General features: G+C 37.1%; 2 protein-coding genes across 5 annotated transcripts in view; both read right to left on the bottom strand.

Annotated features, from left to right (window-relative positions):
- noc3l (NOC3-like DNA replication regulator) overlaps positions 1-6,704 on the bottom strand; it is a 20,856-nt gene extending 14,152 nt beyond the window's left edge. Inside the window, exons 1-8 of the mRNA XM_075458364.1 lie at positions 6,559-6,704; positions 5,369-5,573; positions 3,675-3,801; positions 3,425-3,582; positions 3,260-3,337; positions 3,040-3,170; positions 1,042-1,203; positions 658-751 (exon numbers count right to left, since the gene is read on the bottom strand). Coding sequence (XP_075314479.1) covers positions 658-751; positions 1,042-1,203; positions 3,040-3,170; positions 3,260-3,337; positions 3,425-3,582; positions 3,675-3,801; positions 5,369-5,573; positions 6,559-6,567 — 964 coding nt within the window. The 5' untranslated portion in view covers positions 6,568-6,704. The remainder of the gene's footprint in view (positions 1-657; positions 752-1,041; positions 1,204-3,039; positions 3,171-3,259; positions 3,338-3,424; positions 3,583-3,674; positions 3,802-5,368; positions 5,574-6,558) is intronic.
- A 2,281-nt stretch (positions 6,705-8,985) lies between these two features.
- LOC142374623 (microfibril-associated glycoprotein 4-like) overlaps positions 8,986-22,482 on the bottom strand; it is a 30,777-nt gene continuing 17,280 nt past the window's right edge. For all 4 annotated transcript variants that reach the window (XM_075458389.1, XM_075458391.1, XM_075458392.1 and 1 more), the window contains 2 exons: positions 10,456-10,623; positions 8,986-9,344 (listed from right to left, as the gene is read on the bottom strand). In XM_075458389.1, the coding sequence (XP_075314504.1) occupies positions 9,091-9,344; positions 10,456-10,623 (422 nt within the window). In that variant the 3' untranslated portion in view covers positions 8,986-9,090. The remainder of the gene's footprint in view (positions 9,345-10,455; positions 10,624-22,482) is intronic.

Genomic DNA, 22,482 nt, shown 5'->3' with positions numbered 1-22,482 from the left:
GTGAGTGTGAGTGTGAGTGAGTGAGAGTGTGAGTGAGTGAGAGTGAGAGTGTGAGTGTGAGTGTGAGAGTGAGAGTGAGAGTGAGAGCAAGAGTGAGAGTGAGAGTGAGATGTGAGAGTGAGTGAGAGGTGTGAGAGTGTGAGTGAGAGTGAGAGTGTGAGTGTGAGAGTGAGAGTAAGAGTGAGAGTGAGAGTGTGAGTGTGAGTGTGAGTGAGAGGTGTGAGACTGTGAGTGAGAGTGAGAGTGTGAGTGTGAGAGTGAGAGTGAGAGTAAGAGTGAGAGTGTGAGTGTGAGAGTGAGAGTGAGAGCAAGAGTGAGAGTGAGAGTGAGAGCAAGAGTGAGAGTGAGAGTGAGACGTGAGAGTGAGTGAGAGGTGTGAGAGTGTGAGTGAGAGTGAGAGTGTGAGAGTGAGAGTAAGAGTGAGAGTGAGACGTGAGACGTGAGAGTGAGTGTGTGAGTGTGAGAGTGAGAGAGTGAGAGAGAGGTGTGAGTGTGAGTGAGTGAGAGTGTGAGTGTGAGAGTGAGTGAGTGAGAGTGAGAGTGAGAGTGAGTGAGAGGTGTGAGAGTGAGAGTGTGAGTGAGTGAGAGTGAGAGTGAGTGAGAGTGAGAGTGAGAGAGTGAGTGTGAGTGAGAGTGAGAGTGATGGCGGCGGCGTACCTTTGATGGTCTGCTCCAGGTCCTCCAGGTAGAACTTGAACTGACTCACCAAACCTTCCTCGAACTCTCGGAGCTGCTTAGTCTCCTTCTTCACCTGAAGTGAAATTTATTTATATAGCCCTTTAAGAATAATAGCATAATAATAATAATAATAGCATAATAATAACAATAATAATCATAATAGTAATAATAATAATAGCAGCACTTTTTATAGCACACACGCTCTGTCACGCCATCTGAACGCCACACACACTACGGGGCAGGCGAGCACCTTTAATGTGGAGCATTTTAAATATCGCTCAATCACGCGAATTTGATGGCGGGAATCCAATATCGTTACCGTGATTAAAATTCGATATATTGTGCAGCCCTAATCACGGGTACCTTGGCGGTCTTTTCCACGGCGGTCAGCGGCCGGATTCTGTACGTGGGGGCGATGTCTTTGAAGATCTCCATGAGGGAAACCATCACCAGCTTCCGGACGGACACGGCCACGCTGGGGTCGGCCTCCATCAGCATCCCCCGCAGCTCCTTCAGGCGCTTCATCTGCCACACATCACATGGCGTCACATGGCGTAACATCACATGACGTCACATCACATGGCGTCACATCACATGACGTCACATCACACGACGTCACATCACACGACGTCACATCACACGACGTCACATCACATGACGTCACATCACACGGTGTCACATCACACGGCGTCACATCACACGGCGTCACATCACATGGCGTCACATCACACGACGTCACATCACATGACGTCACATGGCGTCACATGGCGTCACATCACATGGCGTCACATCACACGACGTCACATCACATGACGTCACATCACACGGTGTCACATCACACGGCGTCACATCACACGGCGTCACATCACATGGCGTCACATCACACGACGTCACATCACATGACGTCACATGGCGTCACACGGCGTCACATCACACGGTGTCACATCACACGGTGTCACATCACGTGGCGTCACATCACGTGGCGTCACATCACGTGGCGTCACATCACGCGGCGTCACATCACGCGGCGTCACATCACGCGGCGTCACATCACACGACGTCACATCACACGGCGTCACATCACACGGCGTCACATCACGTGGCGTCACATCACGTGGCGTCACATCACGTGGCGTCACATCACGTGGCGTCACATCACGCGGCGTCACATCACACGGCGTCACATCACACGGCGTCACATCACATGACGTCACATCACACGGCGTCACATCACACGGCGTCACATCACACGGCGTCACATCACACGGCGTCACATCACACGGCGTCACATCACACGACGTCACATCACACGGCGTCACATCACACGGCGTCACATCACATGACGTCACATCACATGGCGTCACATCACACGGCGTCACATCACATGACGTCACATCACATGGCGTCACATCACACGACGTCACATCACATGACGTCACATGGCGTCACATGGCGTCACATCACACGGCGTCACATCACACGGCGTCACATCACACGGCGTCACATCACGTGACGTCACATCACACGGCGTCACATCACACGGCGTCACATCACGTGGCGTCACATCACGTGGCGTCACATCACGTGGCGTCACATCACGCGGCGTCACATCACACGGCGTCACATCACACGGCGTCACATCACACGGCGTCACATCACACGGCGTCACATCACACGACGTCACATCACACGGCGTCACATCACACGGCGTCACATCACATGACGTCACATCACATGGCGTCACATCACACGGCGTCACATCACACGACGTCACATCACATGACGTCACATGGCGTCACATGGCGTCACATCACATGGCGTCACATGGCGTCACATCACATGGCGTCACATCACACGGCGTCACATCACATGGCGTCACATCACATGGCGTCACATCACACGACGTCACATCACATGACGTCACATGGCGTCACATCACATGGCGTCACATCACACGACGTCACATCACATGGCGTCACATCACATGGCGTCACATCACACGACGTCACATCACATGACGTCACATGGCGTCACATCACATGGCGTCACATCACATGGCGTCACATCACATGGCGTCACATCACATGACGTCACATCACATGGCGTCGCATCACATGACGTCACATCACATGGCGTCACATCACACGGCGTCACATCACATGGCGTCACATCACATGGCGTCACATCACATGGCGTCACATCACACGGCGTCACATCACATGACGTCGCATCACATGACGTCACATGGCGTCACATGGCGTCACATCACATGGCGTCACATCACATGGCGTCACATCACATGGCGTCACATCACACCCGTCCCCGCGGGCTCCATGTATTCCAACCCGGGCGCGCTCTTACGTTGCTGAAGGGGTCCGAGATGATGGCCGATCCCAGGCTGGCGATGGTCTGCTTCCTCTGGTTCAGCTTCTGGAGTCGGAGCCGCTCCCTCTGTTTCGGCGTCAGCTCCACGCAGCTCAGCGCTGCCCCCGCTGCACGGGAGGAGAAACACAGCGGGGTCAGAAAAACACAGGTGTTCTGAGCAGGTTCGTTCCCAGGTGAAACGATGTCCCAGACCCACCGTTCTCCTGCTGGCTCGGCTGCTCTGCAGCACCTTCCTCCTCCTCCTCCTCTTCTTCCTCCGGCTGCTTCTCGATGACTGAAACAAACAAAGTTACCATGACAACAGGTCCCGTCTCCACAGTTTACGGCTCAGACGGATCAGCTGATCGGGGTCATGCGATACCTCTCTGCACGCTCTGCGGGATCACGCCGCGCCGGTCTTTGATGGGCAGCAGGTGGATGACCTCCGTCTCCTCCGCCCTCGCCATCTTCCTGGGAACCTTCTCGTAGCCGCTGGCCACGTCGGCGCTCCTCTTCCTCGCCCCCCCGTGCACCGGCCCGCTGGGACGCCCCAAAAACAAACGCACCTCAGAGGCTGCCGGCGCACACGCCCGCACGCTGTGTGTGTGTGTGTGTGTGTGTGTGTGCGTTACCATGACGACAGGTCTCTGGTGATGAAGGAGGCTTGTCGGGCCATGGCGGTCATCTGCTGCAGGTCGTCCTCCTCCATCATGTCCACCGGCAGAGTCTCCAGGAACTCCTCCTCCTCCTCCTCCTCCTCTGTTGGACAGAACGCCGTTCAGGTCTCCAAACCGCCCACTTCTCCCACTAAGTTTAACTTTTTTTAAGTTCCCGGATGCATACTAGATTCTCTGAAATGTTGGGTATGCATCATGAGGTTACTACTCATACTCAAACTACCCAAGATGCAACGTAACGTGACGTCGCCGATCGTCATTTCCTGTCAAAACGGCAGTTTCAAGCTAGCTACAACGAGGGTAGGTTCACTTCCTGTTTTCAAAACAAAAGCACCAATTGTATGGTAATGGCTTTCCCTATGATAAAAGGCAACGGGTATTTTATTTTGTGAAAATAACAGGAAGTGCGTTAGCTCACTGCGGCTAGCTTTAGTAGCGCTGAATTCGTGGGAACAAAATTGTAAACAGCCGGTATTTTGTCAGGTTTTCAACACGTTGGGGATCTAAACGACTACTTTCTCTCCTGAAAATGTTTCAAATGTTGCTAAAGTTTACAGAGTTTAGAGCTTAAGAGAAATCAGCTTCAGGCCGGCTGATTTCAGCTCGGGCAGGAGCGAAATGCATTGTGGGTAAACGCTCTGCATACTGTCTGATCGATGAGTATGTAGTATGCAGTACATGAAACAAGCTTTTTTTCATTTGAAGAGGTTTTTAAGCTAATTTCAAGATCACTTTTATCTCAAAAGTCCTAAATATCACATTTTATTTCAAGAAATCTGGACAAGCCAATTTTCACTGGTTCCATTGGCAGATTTTTTTGCTTATTTCAAGCAAAAACGTCTTTTATTTGTTGTTTTTTTTACTTATTTTTGGAGGGGCATTTTTTCCAGTGCAAACACTGTTGTGTGCAACATATCTATATACTTGAATCTACGAACACCTTATTTATCTATTTCCACTAACACCATATTTCATCTATTTTAAATGAGGTGGAAAATGAGATGCATTTTGGGTTTTACGGTCCTTTTTACCATGTATTTAGACTTTAGCTCTTCCTTAAATTGACCTTGGAATGTCACGATTTGTTTTCTATGAGTGCAGACTTACATAAAAGTGTTTTATTTAGCCCAATATGTGTTGGAAGCTCACCAACTTTATGTGTGAGTGGGGTTGTTGTCTACTGAGGACCGTTTATGTTGGATTAGCTATTATGGAGATGTTCTTTGGACTGTTGCTTTTTATTACTTATGGTGTGTCTTGTATGCGGGCCGGCACCTTTTTGGTGTATGACACCGTTTAATAAAACAAACAAAACAAACAATTTTATTACCGTAACAAAAAAACTGTGCATCTTACACCCTTCCCTTTTTTTACATTACTTATATATTTTTAATATTCGCACTCTCTTTGCACTGTTTTTGGTGGCTTTAAATTTCGTTGTACCATGTATGATGACAATAAAGGCATTCTGATTTTAATTCTGATTCTGATTCTGATTCTGAATCTGATTCTGAATCTGATTCTGATTCTGATTCTGATTCTGATTCTGATTCTGAATCTGATTCTGATTCTGATTCTGAATCTGAATCTAATTCTGATTCTAAATCTTACTGGCGACTGGTTGATCATGTGACCGGGGGGTCTCTCACCTGGCCTCTTCCTGTAGGTCTCCAGGGGGCGGGGCTCCTGCAGGGCGGCGCCCTTCACCGCCTGGCGCAGCCTCTTGTGCTCCTTGCGCTGCTTTTTGGCGGCGTTCTGCTGAGTCGCCTGACGGTTCTTCAGCTTGTTCTCCAGCTTCACGCCGCTCGTCTTCAGCAGGCGGCGGAACGTCGGACGCCGTTTCTTGGAGCGAGGCTGCAGGGAGGAAACAGGAAACAGTAACCGACGTGTTTCTGATCAGCAAAGGAGCTGAGAACTGATCTGTCCGGGATTAAACTCTTTGTTCTCATGGTGTTCGGACTCTGTTTGGTTCTCAAAGTAAAACTGATGGAGAGAAACTGGACTTCAGTTCAACAATCCAACACAAACATGACTGATTATCCAACAGTCAGCTAACAGACCAGGTCTCCTTTAAATTCAGAGAATTCTCCATGGATAGATAGATAGATAGATAGATAGATAGATAGATAGATAGATAGATAGATAGATAGATGGATAGATAGATAGATAGATAAGTACTTTATTCATCCCAATTTGGGAAATTATTGTGTTGCAGCAGCGTACAGTATAAAAGAAATGTAAACAATTACAAGGAAAAACAAGCAAATAGAATAGAATAAAAATAGAGAATAAACATGATGTTTATATATAATGATTGTAAATTTATAAAAAAAAAATTTTGAGCTACTTGACTAATTTGAATTTCCCCCATTGGGGGATGAATAAAGTATTTTTCTATTCCATTTCTATTATATTCTATCAGCTATAAACAAATCTACAGAATAGAAGATGGAGTCTGGTACAGAACAACAAACATGGAGCCCAGACTCTCTTAATCTAACTGTGACTTCATGCATCTATTTATTCACCTACTAACACGTTTAAAGCAAACGTGAAGTTTAATTTCACACTTTTCTCTATGGAGTCTGGTTCAGGTTCAGGGCTGTACAGAAGTAGGACTGAGATGTGAGATGTGAGACCATCAGGCAGACAGACCAGACTCCATTATGAAAAACCTACATTTAACCGTAACTTTCTTTATATCTTAAATTCACTATTTTCTCTATGGAGTCTGGTGGCAGAGCAGAGAAGCGTCTGCTCTGCCTGCAGCTCGTCCACAGAGCATGAGGACCGGACCAGACTGCCTTCTAAAAAACGGTGATTTAACGGTTCCACTCACCGGACCCATGGTGGCAGGAAGAAGCCGATATTCAAGCACTCTCCCTGGGTGTTGTGATGAAGAGTGTCCGTGTGTTTTGGCAGAAAGACGAAGACTGCACGCGTGTTGACCAACTGGGTGATCCACCGAGACCCGGAAACACTCGATCCGAGTCCGACTGTGTGGAAACAACAGCGCCCCCCAGCGGCGGGAGGACAGCAGGGACCCGGAGTCTGAGGCCAGGAGACGGAACAAGCAGGGGCGGAGCAGTGATTTTAAATGTTCCAGGGGGGCACATGAGCGCCACATCAAGCCCAGAGACACCACGCTGAAGTTGGAATCCGATTCGCGAATTAAATGGATGGGCATAAAAGGGCCATTTCACTGCATTTTTGCATTTGGATCGCCCTAAACTAGATCCTGTATGGAAACTACAATAGTTAGACTGCTCAAATCTGGATGGAATTATTCTAAAGAGGCTGTAGATTAATTAAAACCTTGTTTGGGATTTGTGAAACCTTTCTCTGATTTGGGAAAATGCAGAACAGGGCCATTTCACTGCATTCTGATCGCCCTAAACTAGGTCCTGTATGGAAACTACAATAGTTACCCTGCTCAAATCTGAATGGAATTATTCTAAAGAGGGTACAGAGTCTTTAAAACACATTTTATGATTTGTTAAAACTTTATTTGGTCATTGAAAATTCAAAAAGGTGAAATCATCTTGCTGTAAAAGTGCGACGCCTCTGGGAACAAGGCTCAGTTTAACCCGCAGAGAGCAGAAATAATGACTTTATTTCAGGTAAAATCACGGTTCTGATCATTTAGACTCTAAGTTTCAGGTTCTGATCTCAGTTGGTTCTTTCTGTCCGGGTTCTCCAGCTCCCCCCCACAGTCCAGAAACAGGTTAGGTTAACTGGTGATTCTGAACTGAGTGGAGGACATCGTGTGGCCCTGCGATGGACTGGTTACCTGTGCAGGTGTACCTGGTACCTCAGATGGGTCCTCAGAACCGTTGTATTACCTGTCAGGCTGTTTATGGATGTTTTACCTCTGATCAGCACCTCTGTGCTCACTCAGAGGAATCTAACTCTGTCTGCTGGTCCAACAGGATCCTCAGTTAGCTGAAGCTGGGTCAGGACTCTGGGTCAGGACTCTGGGTCAGGACTCTGGGTCAGGACTCTGGGTCAGGACTCTGGGTCAGGACTCTGGGTGGAAAGGGTCAGCAGCTTCAAGTTCCTCGGTGTGAACGTCTCCGAGGACTTCAAGTGGTCACGCCAAACCGACATGATGACCAGCGGCTCGCTCGCCAGCGGCTCTTCTTCCTTCGGAGGCTGAAGAAATTTGGTATGAACTCAACCATCCTTTCCAACTTCTACAGGATGATCGGTATCACGGTTTGGTACGGGAACTGTTCTGCCCACAGGAAATCCCTACAGAGTGGTGGAGACGGCTGAGTGCATCAGACTGCCTACCGTTCAGGACATCTTCCAGGTTCAGGAGGTCCTTTGTCCCCACAGCCAGAAGGCTTTTTAACAGTGACTGCTGAGTTCTTCTCAAATGGATTGATTTTAAATAGTTTACTTTGTTTATTTTTATTTTATTTTATTATTTTAATACATTATTTATTTATTTATATTTTTATTATTTATTTATTTGTTTATTTAGTAATTTATTGTTCTTATTAGTTGGTAGTAGTATTTTTTTTCCTAGAATTGGAATTATTGTTGTTGTTAATACAATAATTGTAAATATTTAAAAAAATGTTGAGTTACTTGACTAATTTGAATAAAGTATTTTTCTCTTCTATCTTCCACCGCCGGTGTCTGAGGAGGACGCACATCCTCAGGGACCACAGCCATCCAGACGGTCCTCGCTGTTACCGCCGGGCAGACAACAAATAGACTTGTATTTGTATTGTATTTCCAAACTGCAATTGCACATTTATAGTTTTATTCAATATTAATAAAACAATAGAACAGAAAGTGTCACCTGTGTGACTTAAATGAGGTGGAAAATGAGATGCATTTTGGGTTTTACGGTCCTTTTTACCATGTATTTAGACTTAAGCTCTTCCTTAAATCGACCTTGGAATGTCACGATTTGTTTTCTATGAGTGCAGACTTACATAAAAGTGTTTTATTTAGTCCAATATGTGTTGGAAGCTCACCAACTTTATGTCTGAGTGGGGTTGTTGTCTACTGAGGACCGTACATGTTGGATTAGCCATGATGGAGATGTTCTTTGGACTGTTGCTTTTCATTACTTATGGTGTGTCCTGTATGCGGGCCGGGCACCTTTTTGGTGTATGACACCGTTTACACAAAATAAACAAACAAACGATATTAATGTCGCTCTTTTCTTTAAACTATTTTCGTTGTTTCTTATTGACTGCATTGTTGACCCTGTGTTTTCATTAATATGACAAATTAAACTTGAAACTTGAAACTTGATTGATGCTTTAATTCCAAAGATTCTGTTGGGTTACATGATAGATGAGAGAACAGACACAGATGGACCTCTGACGATGTTCTGTTAGTTTGTCCCGCAGAGTTACTGAACAGGACGGATCTTCATGCTGATGGCCTTCAGGGAATAGTCATTCCCCTTCCAGTGTTCCCACTCCACTCCAACAGCATGGATGGTAGCATCAGCCCCCCAGCGGTAAACTCCGTTGGGGTTTGAATCGAGACAGTGCCCATACCACCATGCCCCCAGGAATGATTTGGCACAGTTTCCAGGCCAGGCGTCCTGGTCTTTGTCGAAGGTGGAGAATTTCCTTCCGTTGTGATGAAGCAGACTATCTCCTGCAGAAACAGGAAATATAAGAAGGGAATGTTTCAGTTTCTCCTGCAGAAACAGGAAATATAAGAAGGGAATGTTTCAGTTTCTCCTGCAGAAACAGCAAATATAAGAAGGGAATGTTTCAGTTTCTCCTGCAGAAACAGCAAATATAAGAAGGGAATGTTTGAGTGGAGAAGATGCAGAGCAGAAAGAACTATGGCTCTGTTCCAAACCGCCTACTTCTCCTACTAAGTTTAACTTTTTTTAAGTCCCCAGATGCATCCTAGATTCTCCTAAATGTTGGGTATGCATCATGAGGTTACTACTCATACTCAAACTACCCAAGATGCAACGTAACGTGACGTCGCCGATCGTCATTTCCTGTCAAAACGGCAGTTTCAAGCTAGCTACAACGAGGGTAGGTTCACTTCCTGTTTTCAAAACAAAAGCACCAATTGTATGGTAATGGCTTTCCCTATGATAAAAGGCAACGGGTATTTTATTTTGTGAAAATAACCGGAAGTGCGTTGCTCACTGCGGCTAGCTTTAGTAGCGCCGAATTCGTGGGAACAAAATTGTAAACAGCCGGTATTTTGTCAGGTTTTCAACACGTTGGGGATCTAAACGACTACTTTCTCACCTGAAAATGTTTCAAATGTTGCTAAAGTTTACAGAGTTTAGAGCTTAAGAGAAATCAGCTTCAGGCCGGCTGATTTAGGCTCAGGCAGTTTGTTTCTAACTGTGCTGTCATGACCTTTAACCTTTAACATGCTAACTGAGGCCTGCAGAGTCTGAGATGTAACTCCTGGGTTTCTGACCTTGGGGTGACCTTTAACCTTTAACATGCTAACTGAGGCCTGGAGGCCTCAGGAAGGGGGAAGGGTTCACTTAGTTTCTAACTCACTTCTGTGTTCTGTCTCAGTTTTTGTTCAGTAAATAATGAGACGGTGTAAGGTTGTAAGGTTGGATTCACTGAGTTTAACCTGCTGAGGAACAGCTGAGTTTATTATGTCCAGATAAGTAAACCAGTAGAGTTTTCACAACTGTATTAACTCATTAACTTTGTATGTATCTCTTTTTGTTTGTAGTTTATTTTGTCTGTACAAATCCCTGAGTTTCTGATCTGTTACCCACCTGCTCCTCCATCAGTGAATCCAGACACCTGCAGTCTGTATCCGTCAGATTCTGAGTCGATGGAAAACGAGGAGTAACGAGCAAACGCCTTGTTTCCCTCGAAGTCCTCCATGTCCACCAGCAGCTCGTACTTTTTCCTCTGAGTGAGGTGGAAGAGACTCTCCAGACCTGAAAACATACAGAAACTGAGAGCTCAGAGCTCTCTGCTTCCTCATCCTGCAATCATCATCATCATCATTATCTTTATGTGAAAAGATGAACTGAAAGGAGTCTCCTGCTGGTCTCCTGGTCAGCACAGCTCCAACATATTTCAGACATTTGACAAATACAAAATAATTATACAAAGTTAGCATCAGATTAAATATGAATCCGTCATGAAATCAAAAGGTAAATATTTCAAGTGATGATATGAGAAGACAGAAAGAAAAGAAAATCTAAATTCAAACATTTTGATCTTGATTATTGGTGTAAGAAATTATTAGCAGTGGTCCCAGGACCAAGCCCTGTGGAACACCTTCAGTCACATCAATAAGCTCAGAAATGGAACCTTTTCCTGCTCAGGTCTGCCAGGCAGGTTGTTTTTAAACCAGTACCACCCTCTTAGGACATCACCTGCTTCGTCCTAGTTCCTTACGCACTTATTTGTTTCCTAAATTGTCTTTGTTTCCTAAATTGTTTTTGTTTTCTAAATTCTTTGTTTCCTAAATTGTCATTGTTTCCTAAATTGTCTTTGTTTCCTAAATTGTTTTTGTTTCCTAAATTGTCTTTGTTTCCTAAACTGTCTTTGTTTCCTAAATTGTCTGTTTCCTAAATTGTTTTTGTTTCCTAAATTGTCTTTGTTTCCTAAATTGTCTTTGTTTCCTAAACTGTCTTTGTTTTCCTAAATTGTCTTTGTTTCCTAAATTGTCTTTGTTTTCCTAAATTGTCTTTGTTTCCTAAATTGTCTTTGTTTTCCTAAATTGTCTTTGTTTTCCTAAATTGTCTTTGTTTCCTAAATTGTCTTTGTTTCCTAAATTGTCTTTGTTTCCTAAACTGTCTTTGTTTCCTAAATTGTCTTTGTTTCCTAAATTGTCTTTGTTTTCCTAAATTGTCTTTGTTTTTTAAACTGTCTTTGTTTCCTAAATTGTCTTTGTTTCCTAAATTGTCTTTGTTTTCCTAAATTGTCTTTGTTTTTTAAATTGTCTTTGTTTCCTAAATTGTCTTTGTTTTCCTAAACTGTCTTTGTTTCCTAAACTGTCTTTGTTTCCTAAACTGTTTTTGTTTTCTGAATTGTCTTTGTTTCCTAAATTGTCGTTGTTTCCTAAATTGCCTTTGTTTCCTAAATTGTCTTTGGTTCCTAAACTGTCTTTGTTTCCTAAATTGTCTTTGTTTCCTAAACTGTCTTTGTTTCCTAAATTGTCTTTGTTTTCTGAATTGTCTTTGTTTCCTAAATTGTCTTTGTTTCCTAAACTGTCTTTGTTTTCCTAAATTGTCTTTGTTTCCTAAATTGTCTTTGTTTTCCTAAATTGTCTTTGTTTTTTAAATTGTCTTTGATTCCTAAATTGTCTTTGTTTCCTAAATTGTCTTTGTTTTCCTAAATTGTCTTTGTTTTTTAAATTGTCTTTGTTTCCTAAATTGTCTTTGTTTTCCTAAATTGTCTTTGTTTCCTAAATTGTCGTTGTTTCCTAAATTGTCTTTGTTTCCTAAATTGTCTTTGTTTCCTAAACTGTCTTTGTTTTCCTAAATTGTCTTTGTTTCCTAAATTGTCTTTGTTTTCCTAAATTGTCTTTGTTTTTTAAATTGTCTTTGATTCCTAAATTGTCTTTGTTTCCTAAATTGTCTTTGTTTTCCTAAATTGTCTTTGTTTTTTAAATTGTCTTTGTTTCCTAAATTGTCTTTGTTTCCTAAATTGTCTTTGTTTCCTAAATTGTCGTTGTTTCCTAAATTGTCTTTGTTTCCTAAATTGTCTTTGTTTCCTAAACTGTCTTTGTTTCTTAAACTGTTTTTGTTTCCTAAATTGTCTTTGTTTCCTAAATTGTCGTTGTTTCCTAAATTGTCTTTGTTTCCTAAATTGTCTTTGTTTCCTAAATTGTCTTTGGTTCCTAAATTGTCTTTGGTTCCTAAATTGTCATTGTTTCCTAAACTGTCTTTGTTTCCTAAATTGTCTTTGTTTTCTGAATTGTCTTTGTTTCCTAAATTGTCTTTGTTTCCTAAACTGTCTTTGTTTCCTAAACTGTCTTTGTTTCCTAAATTGTTTTTGTTTTCTAAATTCTTTGTTTCCTAAATTGTCTTTGTTTCCTAAATTGTCTTTGGTTCCTAAATTGTCATTGTTTCCTAAACTGTCTTTGTTTCCTAAATTGTCTTTGTTTTCTGAATTGTCTTTGTTTCCTAAATTGTCTTTGTTTCCTAAACTGTCTGTTTCCTAAATTGTCTTTGTTTTCCTAAATTGTCTTTGTTTTTTAAACCGTCTTTGTTTCCTAAATTGTCTTTGGTTCCTAAATTGTCTCTGTTTCCTAAACTGTCTTTGTTTCCTAAACTGTCTTTGTTTCCTAAATTGTTTTTGTTTTCTAAATTCTTTGTTTCCTAAATTGTCTTTGGTTCCTAAATTGTCATTGTTTCCTAAACTGTCTTTGTTTCCTAAATTGTTTTTGTTTTCTAAATTCTTTGTTTCCTAAACTGTATTTGTTTCCTAAACTGTCTTTGTTTCCTAAACTGTCTTTGTTTCCTAAATTGTTTTTGTTTTATAAATTCTTTGTTTCCTAAATTGTCTTTGTTTCCTAAATTGTCTTTGTTTCCTAAATTGTCTTTGTTTCCTAAATTGTCTTTGGTTCCTAAATTGTCTTTGTTTCCTAAATTGTCTTTGTTTCCTAAACTGTCTGTTTCCTAAATTGTCTTTGTTTTTTAAACTGTCTTTGTTTCATAAATTGTCTTTGTTTCCTAAACTGTATTTGTTTCCTGAATTGTCTTTGTTTCCTAAATTGTCTGTTTCCTAAATTGTCTTTGTTTTTTAAACTGTCTTTGTTTCATAAATTGTCTTTGTTTCCTAAACTGTCTTTGTTTCCTGAATTGTCTTTGTTTCCTAAATTGTCTTTGTTTCCTAAACTGTCTGTTTCCTAAATTGTCTTTGTTTTTTAAACTGTCTTTGTTTCATAAATTGTCTTTGTTTCCTAAACTGTCTTTGTTTCCTGAATTGTCTTTGTTTCCTAAATTGTCTTTGTTTCCTAAACTGTCTGTTTCCTAAATTGTCTTTGTTTTTTAAACTGTCTTTGTTTCATAAATTGTCTTTGTTTCCTAAACTGTATTTGTTTCCTAAACTGTCTTTGTTTTCTAAATTGTCTTTGTTTCCTAAATTGTCTTTGTTTCCTAAATTGTCTTTGTTTTCCTAAATTGTCTTTGTTTCCTAAATTGTCTTTGTTTTCCTAAATTGTCTTTGTTTTTTAAAGTCTTTCTTTCCTAAATTGTCTTTGTTTCCTAAATTGTCTTTGTTTCCTAAACTGTCTTTGTTTCCTAAACTGTCTTTGTTTCCTAAACTGTCTTTGTTTCCTAAATTGTCTTTGTTTCCTAAATTGTCTTTGTTTCCTAAATTGTCTTTGTTTCCTAAACTGTCTTTGTTTCCTAAATTGTCTTTGTTTCCTAAATTGTCTTTGGTTCCTAAATTGTCATTGTTTCCTAAACTGTCTTTGTTTCCTAAATTGTCTTTGTTTTCTGAATTGTCTTTGTTTCCTAAATTGTCTTTGTTTCCTAAACTGTCTGTTTCCTAAATTGTCTTTGTTTTCCTAAATTGTCTTTGTTTCCTAAATTGTCTTTGTTTTTTAAACTGTCTTTGTTTCCTAAATTGTCTTTGTTTCCTAAACTGTATTTGTTTCCTAAACTGTCTTTGTTTTCTAAATTGTCTTCGTTTCCTAAATTGTCTTTGTTTTCCTAAATTGTCTTTGTTTCCTAAATTGTCTTTGTTTTCCTAAATTGTCTTTGTTTCCTAAATTGTCTTTGTTTCCTAAATTGTCTTTGTTTCCTAAATTGTCTTTGTTTCCTAAACTGTCTTTGTTTCCTAAATTGTCTTTGTTTCCTAAATTGTCTTTGTTTTCCTAAATTGTCTTTGTTTTTTAAATTGTCTTTGTTTCCTAAATTGTCTTTGTTTTCCTAAACTGTCTTTGTTTCCTAAACTGTCTTTGTTTCCTAAACTGTTTTTGTTTTCTGAATTGTCTTTGTTTCCTAAATTGTCGTTGTTTCCTAAATTGCCTTTGTTTCCTAAATTGTCTTTGGTTCCTAAACTGTCTTTGTTTCCTAAATTGTCTTTGTTTCCTAAACTGTCTTTGTTTCCTAAATTGTCTTTGTTTTCTGAATTGTCTTTGTTTCCTAAATTGTCTTTGTTTCCTAAACTGTCTTTGTTTTCCTAAATTGTCTTTGTTTCCTAAATTGTCTTTGTTTTCCTAAATTGTCTTTGTTTTTTAAATTGTCTTTGATTCCTAAATTGTCTTTGTTTCCTAAATTGTCTTTGTTTTCCTAAATTGTCTTTGTTTTTTAAATTGTCTTTGTTTCCTAAATTGTCTTTGTTTTCCTAAATTGTCTTTGTTTCCTAAATTGTCGTTGTTTCCTAAATTGTCTTTGTTTCCTAAATTGTCTTTGTTTCCTAAACTGTCTTTGTTTTCCTAAATTGTCTTTGTTTCCTAAATTGTCTTTGTTTTCCTAAATTGTCTTTGTTTTTTAAATTGTCTTTGATTCCTAAATTGTCTTTGTTTCCTAAATTGTCTTTGTTTTCCTAAATTGTCTTTGTTTTTTAAATTGTCTTTGTTTCCTAAATTGTCTTTGTTTCCTAAATTGTCTTTGTTTCCTAAATTGTCGTTGTTTCCTAAATTGTCTTTGTTTCCTAAATTGTCTTTGTTTCCTAAACTGTCTTTGTTTCTTAAACTGTTTTTGTTTCCTAAATTGTCTTTGTTTCCTAAATTGTCGTTGTTTCCTAAATTGTCTTTGTTTCCTAAATTGTCTTTGTTTCCTAAATTGTCTTTGGTTCCTAAATTGTCTTTGGTTCCTAAATTGTCATTGTTTCCTAAACTGTCTTTGTTTCCTAAATTGTCTTTGTTTTCTGAATTGTCTTTGTTTCCTAAATTGTCTTTGTTTCCTAAACTGTCTTTGTTTCCTAAACTGTCTTTGTTTCCTAAATTGTTTTTGTTTTCTAAATTCTTTGTTTCCTAAATTGTCTTTGTTTCCTAAATTGTCTTTGGTTCCTAAATTGTCATTGTTTCCTAAACTGTCTTTGTTTCCTAAATTGTCTTTGTTTTCTGAATTGTCTTTGTTTCCTAAATTGTCTTTGTTTCCTAAACTGTCTGTTTCCTAAATTGTCTTTGTTTTCCTAAATTGTCTTTGTTTTTTAAACCGTCTTTGTTTCCTAAATTGTCTTTGGTTCCTAAATTGTCTCTGTTTCCTAAACTGTCTTTGTTTCCTAAACTGTCTTTGTTTCCTAAATTGTTTTTGTTTTCTAAATTCTTTGTTTCCTAAATTGTCTTTGGTTCCTAAATTGTCATTGTTTCCTAAACTGTCTTTGTTTCCTAAATTGTTTTTGTTTTCTAAATTCTTTGTTTCCTAAACTGTATTTGTTTCCTAAACTGTCTTTGTTTCCTAAACTGTCTTTGTTTCCTAAATTGTTTTTGTTTTATAAATTCTTTGTTTCCTAAATTGTCTTTGTTTCCTAAATTGTCTTTGTTTCCTAAATTGTCTTTGTTTCCTAAATTGTCTTTGGTTCCTAAATTGTCTTTGTTTCCTAAATTGTCTTTGTTTCCTAAACTGTCTGTTTCCTAAATTGTCTTTGTTTTTTAAACTGTCTTTGTTTCATAAATTGTCTTTGTTTCCTAAACTGTATTTGTTTCCTGAATTGTCTTTGTTTCCTAAATTGTCTGTTTCCTAAATTGTCTTTGTTTTTTAAACTGTCTTTGTTTCATAAATTGTCTTTGTTTCCTAAACTGTCTTTGTTTCCTGAATTGTCTTTGTTTCCTAAATTGTCTTTGTTTCCTAAACTGTCTGTTTCCTAAATTGTCTTTGTTTTTTAAACTGTCTTTGTTTCATAAATTGTCTTTGTTTCCTAAACTGTCTTTGTTTCCTGAATTGTCTTTGTTTCCTAAATTGTCTTTGTTTCCTAAACTGTCTGTTTCCTAAATTGTCTTTGTTTTTTAAACTGTCTTTGTTTCATAAATTGTCTTTGTTTCCTAAACTGTATTTGTTTCCTAAACTGTCTTTGTTTTCTAAATTGTCTTTGTTTCCTAAATTGTCTTTGTTTCCTAAATTGTCTTTGTTTTCCTAAATTGTCTTTGTTTCCTAAATTGTCTTTGTTTTCCTAAATTGTCTTTGTTTTTTAAAGTCTTTCTTTCCTAAATTGTCTTTGTTTCCTAAATTGTCTTTGTTTCCTAAACTGTCTTTGTTTCCTAAACTGTCTTTGTTTCCTAAACTGTCTTTGTTTCCTAAATTGTCTTTGTTTCCTAAATTGTCTTTGTTTCCTAAATTGTCTTTGTTTCCTAAACTGTCTTTGTTTCCTAAATTGTCTTTGTTTCCTAAATTGTCTTTGGTTCCTAAATTGTCATTGTTTCCTAAACTGTCTTTGTTTCCTAAATTGTCTTTGTTTTCTGAATTGTCTTTGTTTCCTAAATTGTCTTTGTTTCCTAAACTGTCTGTTTCCTAAATTGTCTTTGTTTTCCTAAATTGTCTTTGTTTCCTAAATTGTCTTTGTTTTTTAAACTGTCTTTGTTTCCTAAATTGTCTTTGTTTCCTAAACTGTATTTGTTTCCTAAACTGTCTTTGTTTTCTAAATTGTCTTCGTTTCCTAAATTGTCTTTGTTTTCCTAAATTGTCTTTGTTTCCTAAATTGTCTTTGTTTTCCTAAATTGTCTTTGTTTCCTAAATTGTCTTTGTTTCCTAAATTGTCTTTGTTTCCTAAATTGTCTTTGTTTCCTAAACTGTCTTTGTTTCCTAAATTGTCTTTGTTTCCTAAACTGTCTTTGTTTCCTAAACTGTCTTTGTTTCCTAAATTGTTTTTGTTTTCTAAATTCTTTGTTTCCTAAATTGTCTTTGTTTCCTAAATTGTCTTTGGTTCCTAAATTGTCATTGTTTCCTAAACTGTCTTTGTTTCCTAAATTGTCTTTGTTTTCTGAATTGTCTTTGTTTCCTAAATTGTCTTTGTTTCCTAAACTGTCTGTTTCCTAAATTGTCTTTGTTTTCCTAAATTGTCTTTGTTTTTTAAACCGTCTTTGTTTCCTAAATTGTCTTTGGTTCCTAAATTGTCTCTGTTTCCTAAACTGTCTTTGTTTCCTAAATTGTTTTTGTTTTCTAAATTCTTTGTTTCCTAAATTGTCTTTGGTTCCTAAATTGTCATTGTTTCCTAAACTGTCTTTGTTTCCTAAATTGTTTTTGTTTTCTAAATTCTTTGTTTCCTAAACTGTATTTGTTTCCTAAACTGTCTTTGTTTCCTAAACTGTCTTTGTTTCCTAAATTGTTTTTGTTTTATAAATTCTTTGTTTCCTAAATTGTCTTTGTTTCCTAAATTGTCTTTGTTTCCTAAATTGTCTTTGTTTCCTAAATTGTCTGTTTCCTAAATTGTCTTTGGTTCCTAAATTGTCTTTGTTTCCTGAATTGTCTTTGTTTCCTAAATTGTCTTTGTTTCCTAAACTGTCTGTTTCCTAAATTGTCTTTGTTTTTTAAACTGTCTTTGTTTCATAAATTGTCTTTGTTTCCTAAACTGTATTTGTTTCCTAAACTGTCTTTGTTTTCTAAATTGTCTTTGTTTCCTAAATTGTCTTTGTTTCCTAAATTGTCTTTGTTTTCCTAAATTGTCTTTGTTTCCTAAATTGTCTTTGTTTTCCTAAATTGTCTTTGTTTTTTAAAGTCTTTCTTTCCTAAATTGTCTTTGTTTCCTAAATTGTCTTTGTTTCCTAAACTGTCTTTGTTTCCTAAACTGTCTTTGTTTCCTAAACTGTCTTTGTTTCCTAAATTGTCTTTGTTTCCTAAATTGTCTTTGTTTCCTAAATTGTCTTTGTTTCCTAAACTGTCTTTGTTTCCTAAATTGTCTTTGTTTCCTAAATTGTCTTTGGTTCCTAAATTGTCATTGTTTCCTAAACTGTCTTTGTTTCCTAAATTGTCTTTGTTTTCTGAATTGTCTTTGTTTCCTAAATTGTCTTTGTTTCCTAAACTGTCTTTGTTTCCTAAATTGTCTTTGTTTCCTAAATTGTCTTTGTTTCCTAAACTGTCTGTTTCCTAAATTGTCTTTGTTTTCCTAAATTGTCTTTGTTTCCTAAATTGTCTTTGTTTTTTAAACTGTCTTTGTTTCCTAAATTGTCTTTGTTTCCTAAACTGTATTTGTTTCCTAAACTGTCTTTGTTTTCTAAATTGTCTTTGTTTCCTAAATTGTCTTTGTTTTCCTAAATTGTCTTTGTTTCCTAAATTGTCTTTGTTTCCTAAATTGTCTTTGTTTTCCTAAATTGTCTTTGTTTCCTAAATTGTCTTTGTTTCCTAAATTGTCTTTGTTTCCTAAATTGTCTTTGTTTTCCTAAATTGTCTTTGTTTTTTTAAACTGTCTTTGTTTCCTAAATTGTCTTTGTTTCCTAAATTGTCTTTGTCTTTTAAACTGTCTTTGTTTCCCAAATTGTCTTTGTTTCCTAAACTGTCTTTGTTTCCTAAATTGTCTTTGTTTCCTAAACTGTCTTTGTTTCCTAAACTGTCTTTGTTTCCTAAACTGTCTTTGTTTCCTAAATTGTTTTTGTTTTCTAAATTCTTTGTTTCCTAAATTGTCTTTGTTTCCTAAATTGTCTTTGGTTCCTAAATTGTCATTGTTTCCTAAACTGTCTTTGTTTCCTAAATTGTCTTTGTTTTCTGAATTGTCTTTGTTTCCTAAATTGTCTTTGTTTCCTAAACTGTCTGTTTCCTAAATTGTCTTTGTTTTCCTAAATTGTCTTTGTTTTTTAAACCGTCTTTGTTTCCTAAATTGTCTTTGGTTCCTAAATTGTCTCTGTTTCCTAAACTGTCTTTGTTTCCTAAATTGTTTTTGTTTTCTAAATTCTTTGTTTCCTAAATTGTCTTTGGTTCCTAAATTGTCATTGTTTCCTAAACTGTCTTTGTTTCCTAAATTGTTTTTGTTTTCTAAATTCTTTGTTTCCTAAACTGTATTTGTTTCCTAAACTGTCTTTGTTTCCTAAACTGTCTTTGTTTCCTAAATTGTTTTTGTTTTATAAATTCTTTGTTTCCTAAATTGTCTTTGTTTCCTAAATTGTCTTTGTCTTTTAAACTGTCTTTGTTTCCCAAATTGTCTTTGTTTCCTAAACTGTCTTTGTTTCCTAAATTGTCTTTGTTTCCTAAACTGTCTTTGTTTCCTAAACTGTCTTTGTTTCCTAAACTGTCTTTGTTTCCTAAATTGTTTTTGTTTTCTAAATTCTTTGTTTCCTAAACTGTATTTGTTTCCTAAACTGTCTTTGTTTCCTAAACTGTCTTTGTTTCCTAAATTGTTTTTGTTTTATAAATTCTTTGTTTCCTAAATTGTCTTTGTTTCCTAAATTGTCTTTGTTTCCTAAACTGTCTGTTTCCTAAATTGTCTTTGGTTCCTAAATTGTCTTTGTTTCCTAAATTGTCTTTGTTTCCTAAACTGTCTGTTTCCTAAATTGTCTTTGTTTTTTAAACTGTCTTTGTTTCATAAATTGTCTTTGTTTCCTAAACTGTATTTGTTTCCTGAATTGTCTTTGTTTCCTAAATTGTCTGTTTCCTAAATTGTCTTTGTTTTTTAAACTGTCTTTGTTTCATAAATTGTCTTTGTTTCCTAAACTGTCTTTGTTTCCTGAATTGTCTTTGTTTCCTAAATTGTCTTTGTTTCCTAAACTGTCTGTTTCCTAAATTGTCTTTGTTTTTTAAACTGTCTTTGTTTCATAAATTGTCTTTGTTTCCTAAACTGTCTTTGTTTCCTGAATTGTCTTTGTTTCCTAAATTGTCTTTGTTTCCTAAACTGTCTGTTTCCTAAATTGTCTTTGTTTTTTAAACTGTCTTTGTTTCATAAATTGTCTTTGTTTCCTAAACTGTATTTGTTTCCTAAACTGTCTTTGTTTTCTAAATTGTCTTTGTTTCCTAAATTGTCTTTGTTTCCTAAATTGTCTTTGTTTTCCTAAATTGTCTTTGTTTCCTAAATTGTCTTTGTTTTCCTAAATTGTCTTTGTTTTTTAAAGTCTTTCTTTCCTAAATTGTCTTTGTTTCCTAAATTGTCTTTGTTTCCTAAACTGTCTTTGTTTCCTAAACTGTCTTTGTTTCCTAAACTGTCTTTGTTTCCTAAATTGTCTTTGTTTCCTAAATTGTCTTTGTTTCCTAAATTGTCTTTGTTTCCTAAACTGTCTTTGTTTCCTAAATTGTCTTTGTTTCCTAAATTGTCTTTGGTTCCTAAATTGTCATTGTTTCCTAAACTGTCTTTGTTTCCTAAATTGTCTTTGTTTTCTGAATTGTCTTTGTTTCCTAAATTGTCTTTGTTTCCTAAACTGTCTTTGTTTCCTAAACTGTCTTTGTTTCCTAAACTGTCTTTGTTTCCTAAATTGTCTTTGTTTCCTAAATTGTCTTTGTTTCCTAAATTGTCTTTGTTTCCTAAACTGTCTTTGTTTCCTAAATTGTCTTTGTTTCCTAAATTGTCTTTGGTTCCTAAATTGTCATTGTTTCCTAAACTGTCTTTGTTTCCTAAATTGTCTTTGTTTTCTGAATTGTCTTTGTTTCCTAAATTGTCTTTGTTTCCTAAACTGTCTGTTTCCTAAATTGTCTTTGTTTTCCTAAATTGTCTTTGTTTCCTAAATTGTCTTTGTTTTTTAAACTGTCTTTGTTTCCTAAATTGTCTTTGTTTCCTAAACTGTATTTGTTTCCTAAACTGTCTTTGTTTTCTAAATTGTCTTCGTTTCCTAAATTGTCTTTGTTTTCCTAAATTGTCTTTGTTTCCTAAATTGTCTTTGTTTTCCTAAATTGTCTTTGTTTCCTAAATTGTCTTTGTTTCCTAAATTGTCTTTGTTTCCTAAATTGTCTTTGTTTCCTAAACTGTCTTTGTTTCCTAAATTGTCTTTGTTTCCTAAACTGTCTTTGTTTCCTAAACTGTCTTTGTTTCCTAAACTGTCTTTGTTTCCTAAATTGTTTTTGTTTTCTAAATTCTTTGTTTCCTAAATTGTCTTTGTTTCCTAAATTGTCTTTGGTTCCTAAATTGTCATTGTTTCCTAAACTGTCTTTGTTTCCTAAATTGTCTTTGTTTTCTGAATTGTCTTTGTTTCCTAAATTGTCTTTGTTTCCTAAACTGTCTGTTTCCTAAATTGTCTTTGTTTTCCTAAATTGTCTTTGTTTTTTAAACCGTCTTTGTTTCCTAAATTGTCTTTGGTTCCTAAATTGTCTCTGTTTCCTAAACTGTCTTTGTTTCCTAAATTGTTTTTGTTTTCTAAATTCTTTGTTTCCTAAATTGTCTTTGGTTCCTAAATTGTCATTGTTTCCTAAACTGTCTTTGTTTCCTAAATTGTTTTTGTTTTCTAAATTCTTTGTTTCCTAAACTGTATTTGTTTCCTAAACTGTCTTTGTTTCCTAAACTGTCTTTGTTTCCTAAATTGTTTTTGTTTTATAAATTCTTTGTTTCCTAAATTGTCTTTGTTTCCTAAATTGTCTTTGTTTCCTAAATTGTCTTTGTTTCCTAAATTGTCTGTTTCCTAAATTGTCTTTGGTTCCTAAATTGTCTTTGTTTCCTGAATTGTCTTTGTTTCCTAAATTGTCTTTGTTTCCTAAACTGTCTGTTTCCTAAATTGTCTTTGTTTTTTAAACTGTCTTTGTTTCATAAATTGTCTTTGTTTCCTAAACTGTATTTGTTTCCTAAACTGTCTTTGTTTTCTAAATTGTCTTTGTTTCCTAAATTGTCTTTGTTTCCTAAATTGTCTTTGTTTTCCTAAATTGTCTTTGTTTCCTAAATTGTCTTTGTTTTCCTAAATTGTCTTTGTTTTTTAAAGTCTTTCTTTCCTAAATTGTCTTTGTTTCCTAAATTGTCTTTGTTTCCTAAACTGTCTTTGTTTCCTAAAC

Source organism: Odontesthes bonariensis, chromosome 23 (assembly GCF_027942865.1).
Source record: "Odontesthes bonariensis isolate fOdoBon6 chromosome 23, fOdoBon6.hap1, whole genome shotgun sequence".
In the NCBI taxonomy this organism is placed as follows: Eukaryota; Metazoa; Chordata; class Actinopteri; order Atheriniformes; family Atherinopsidae; genus Odontesthes; species Odontesthes bonariensis.
This window is presented reverse-complemented; position numbering and strand designations above follow the sequence as displayed.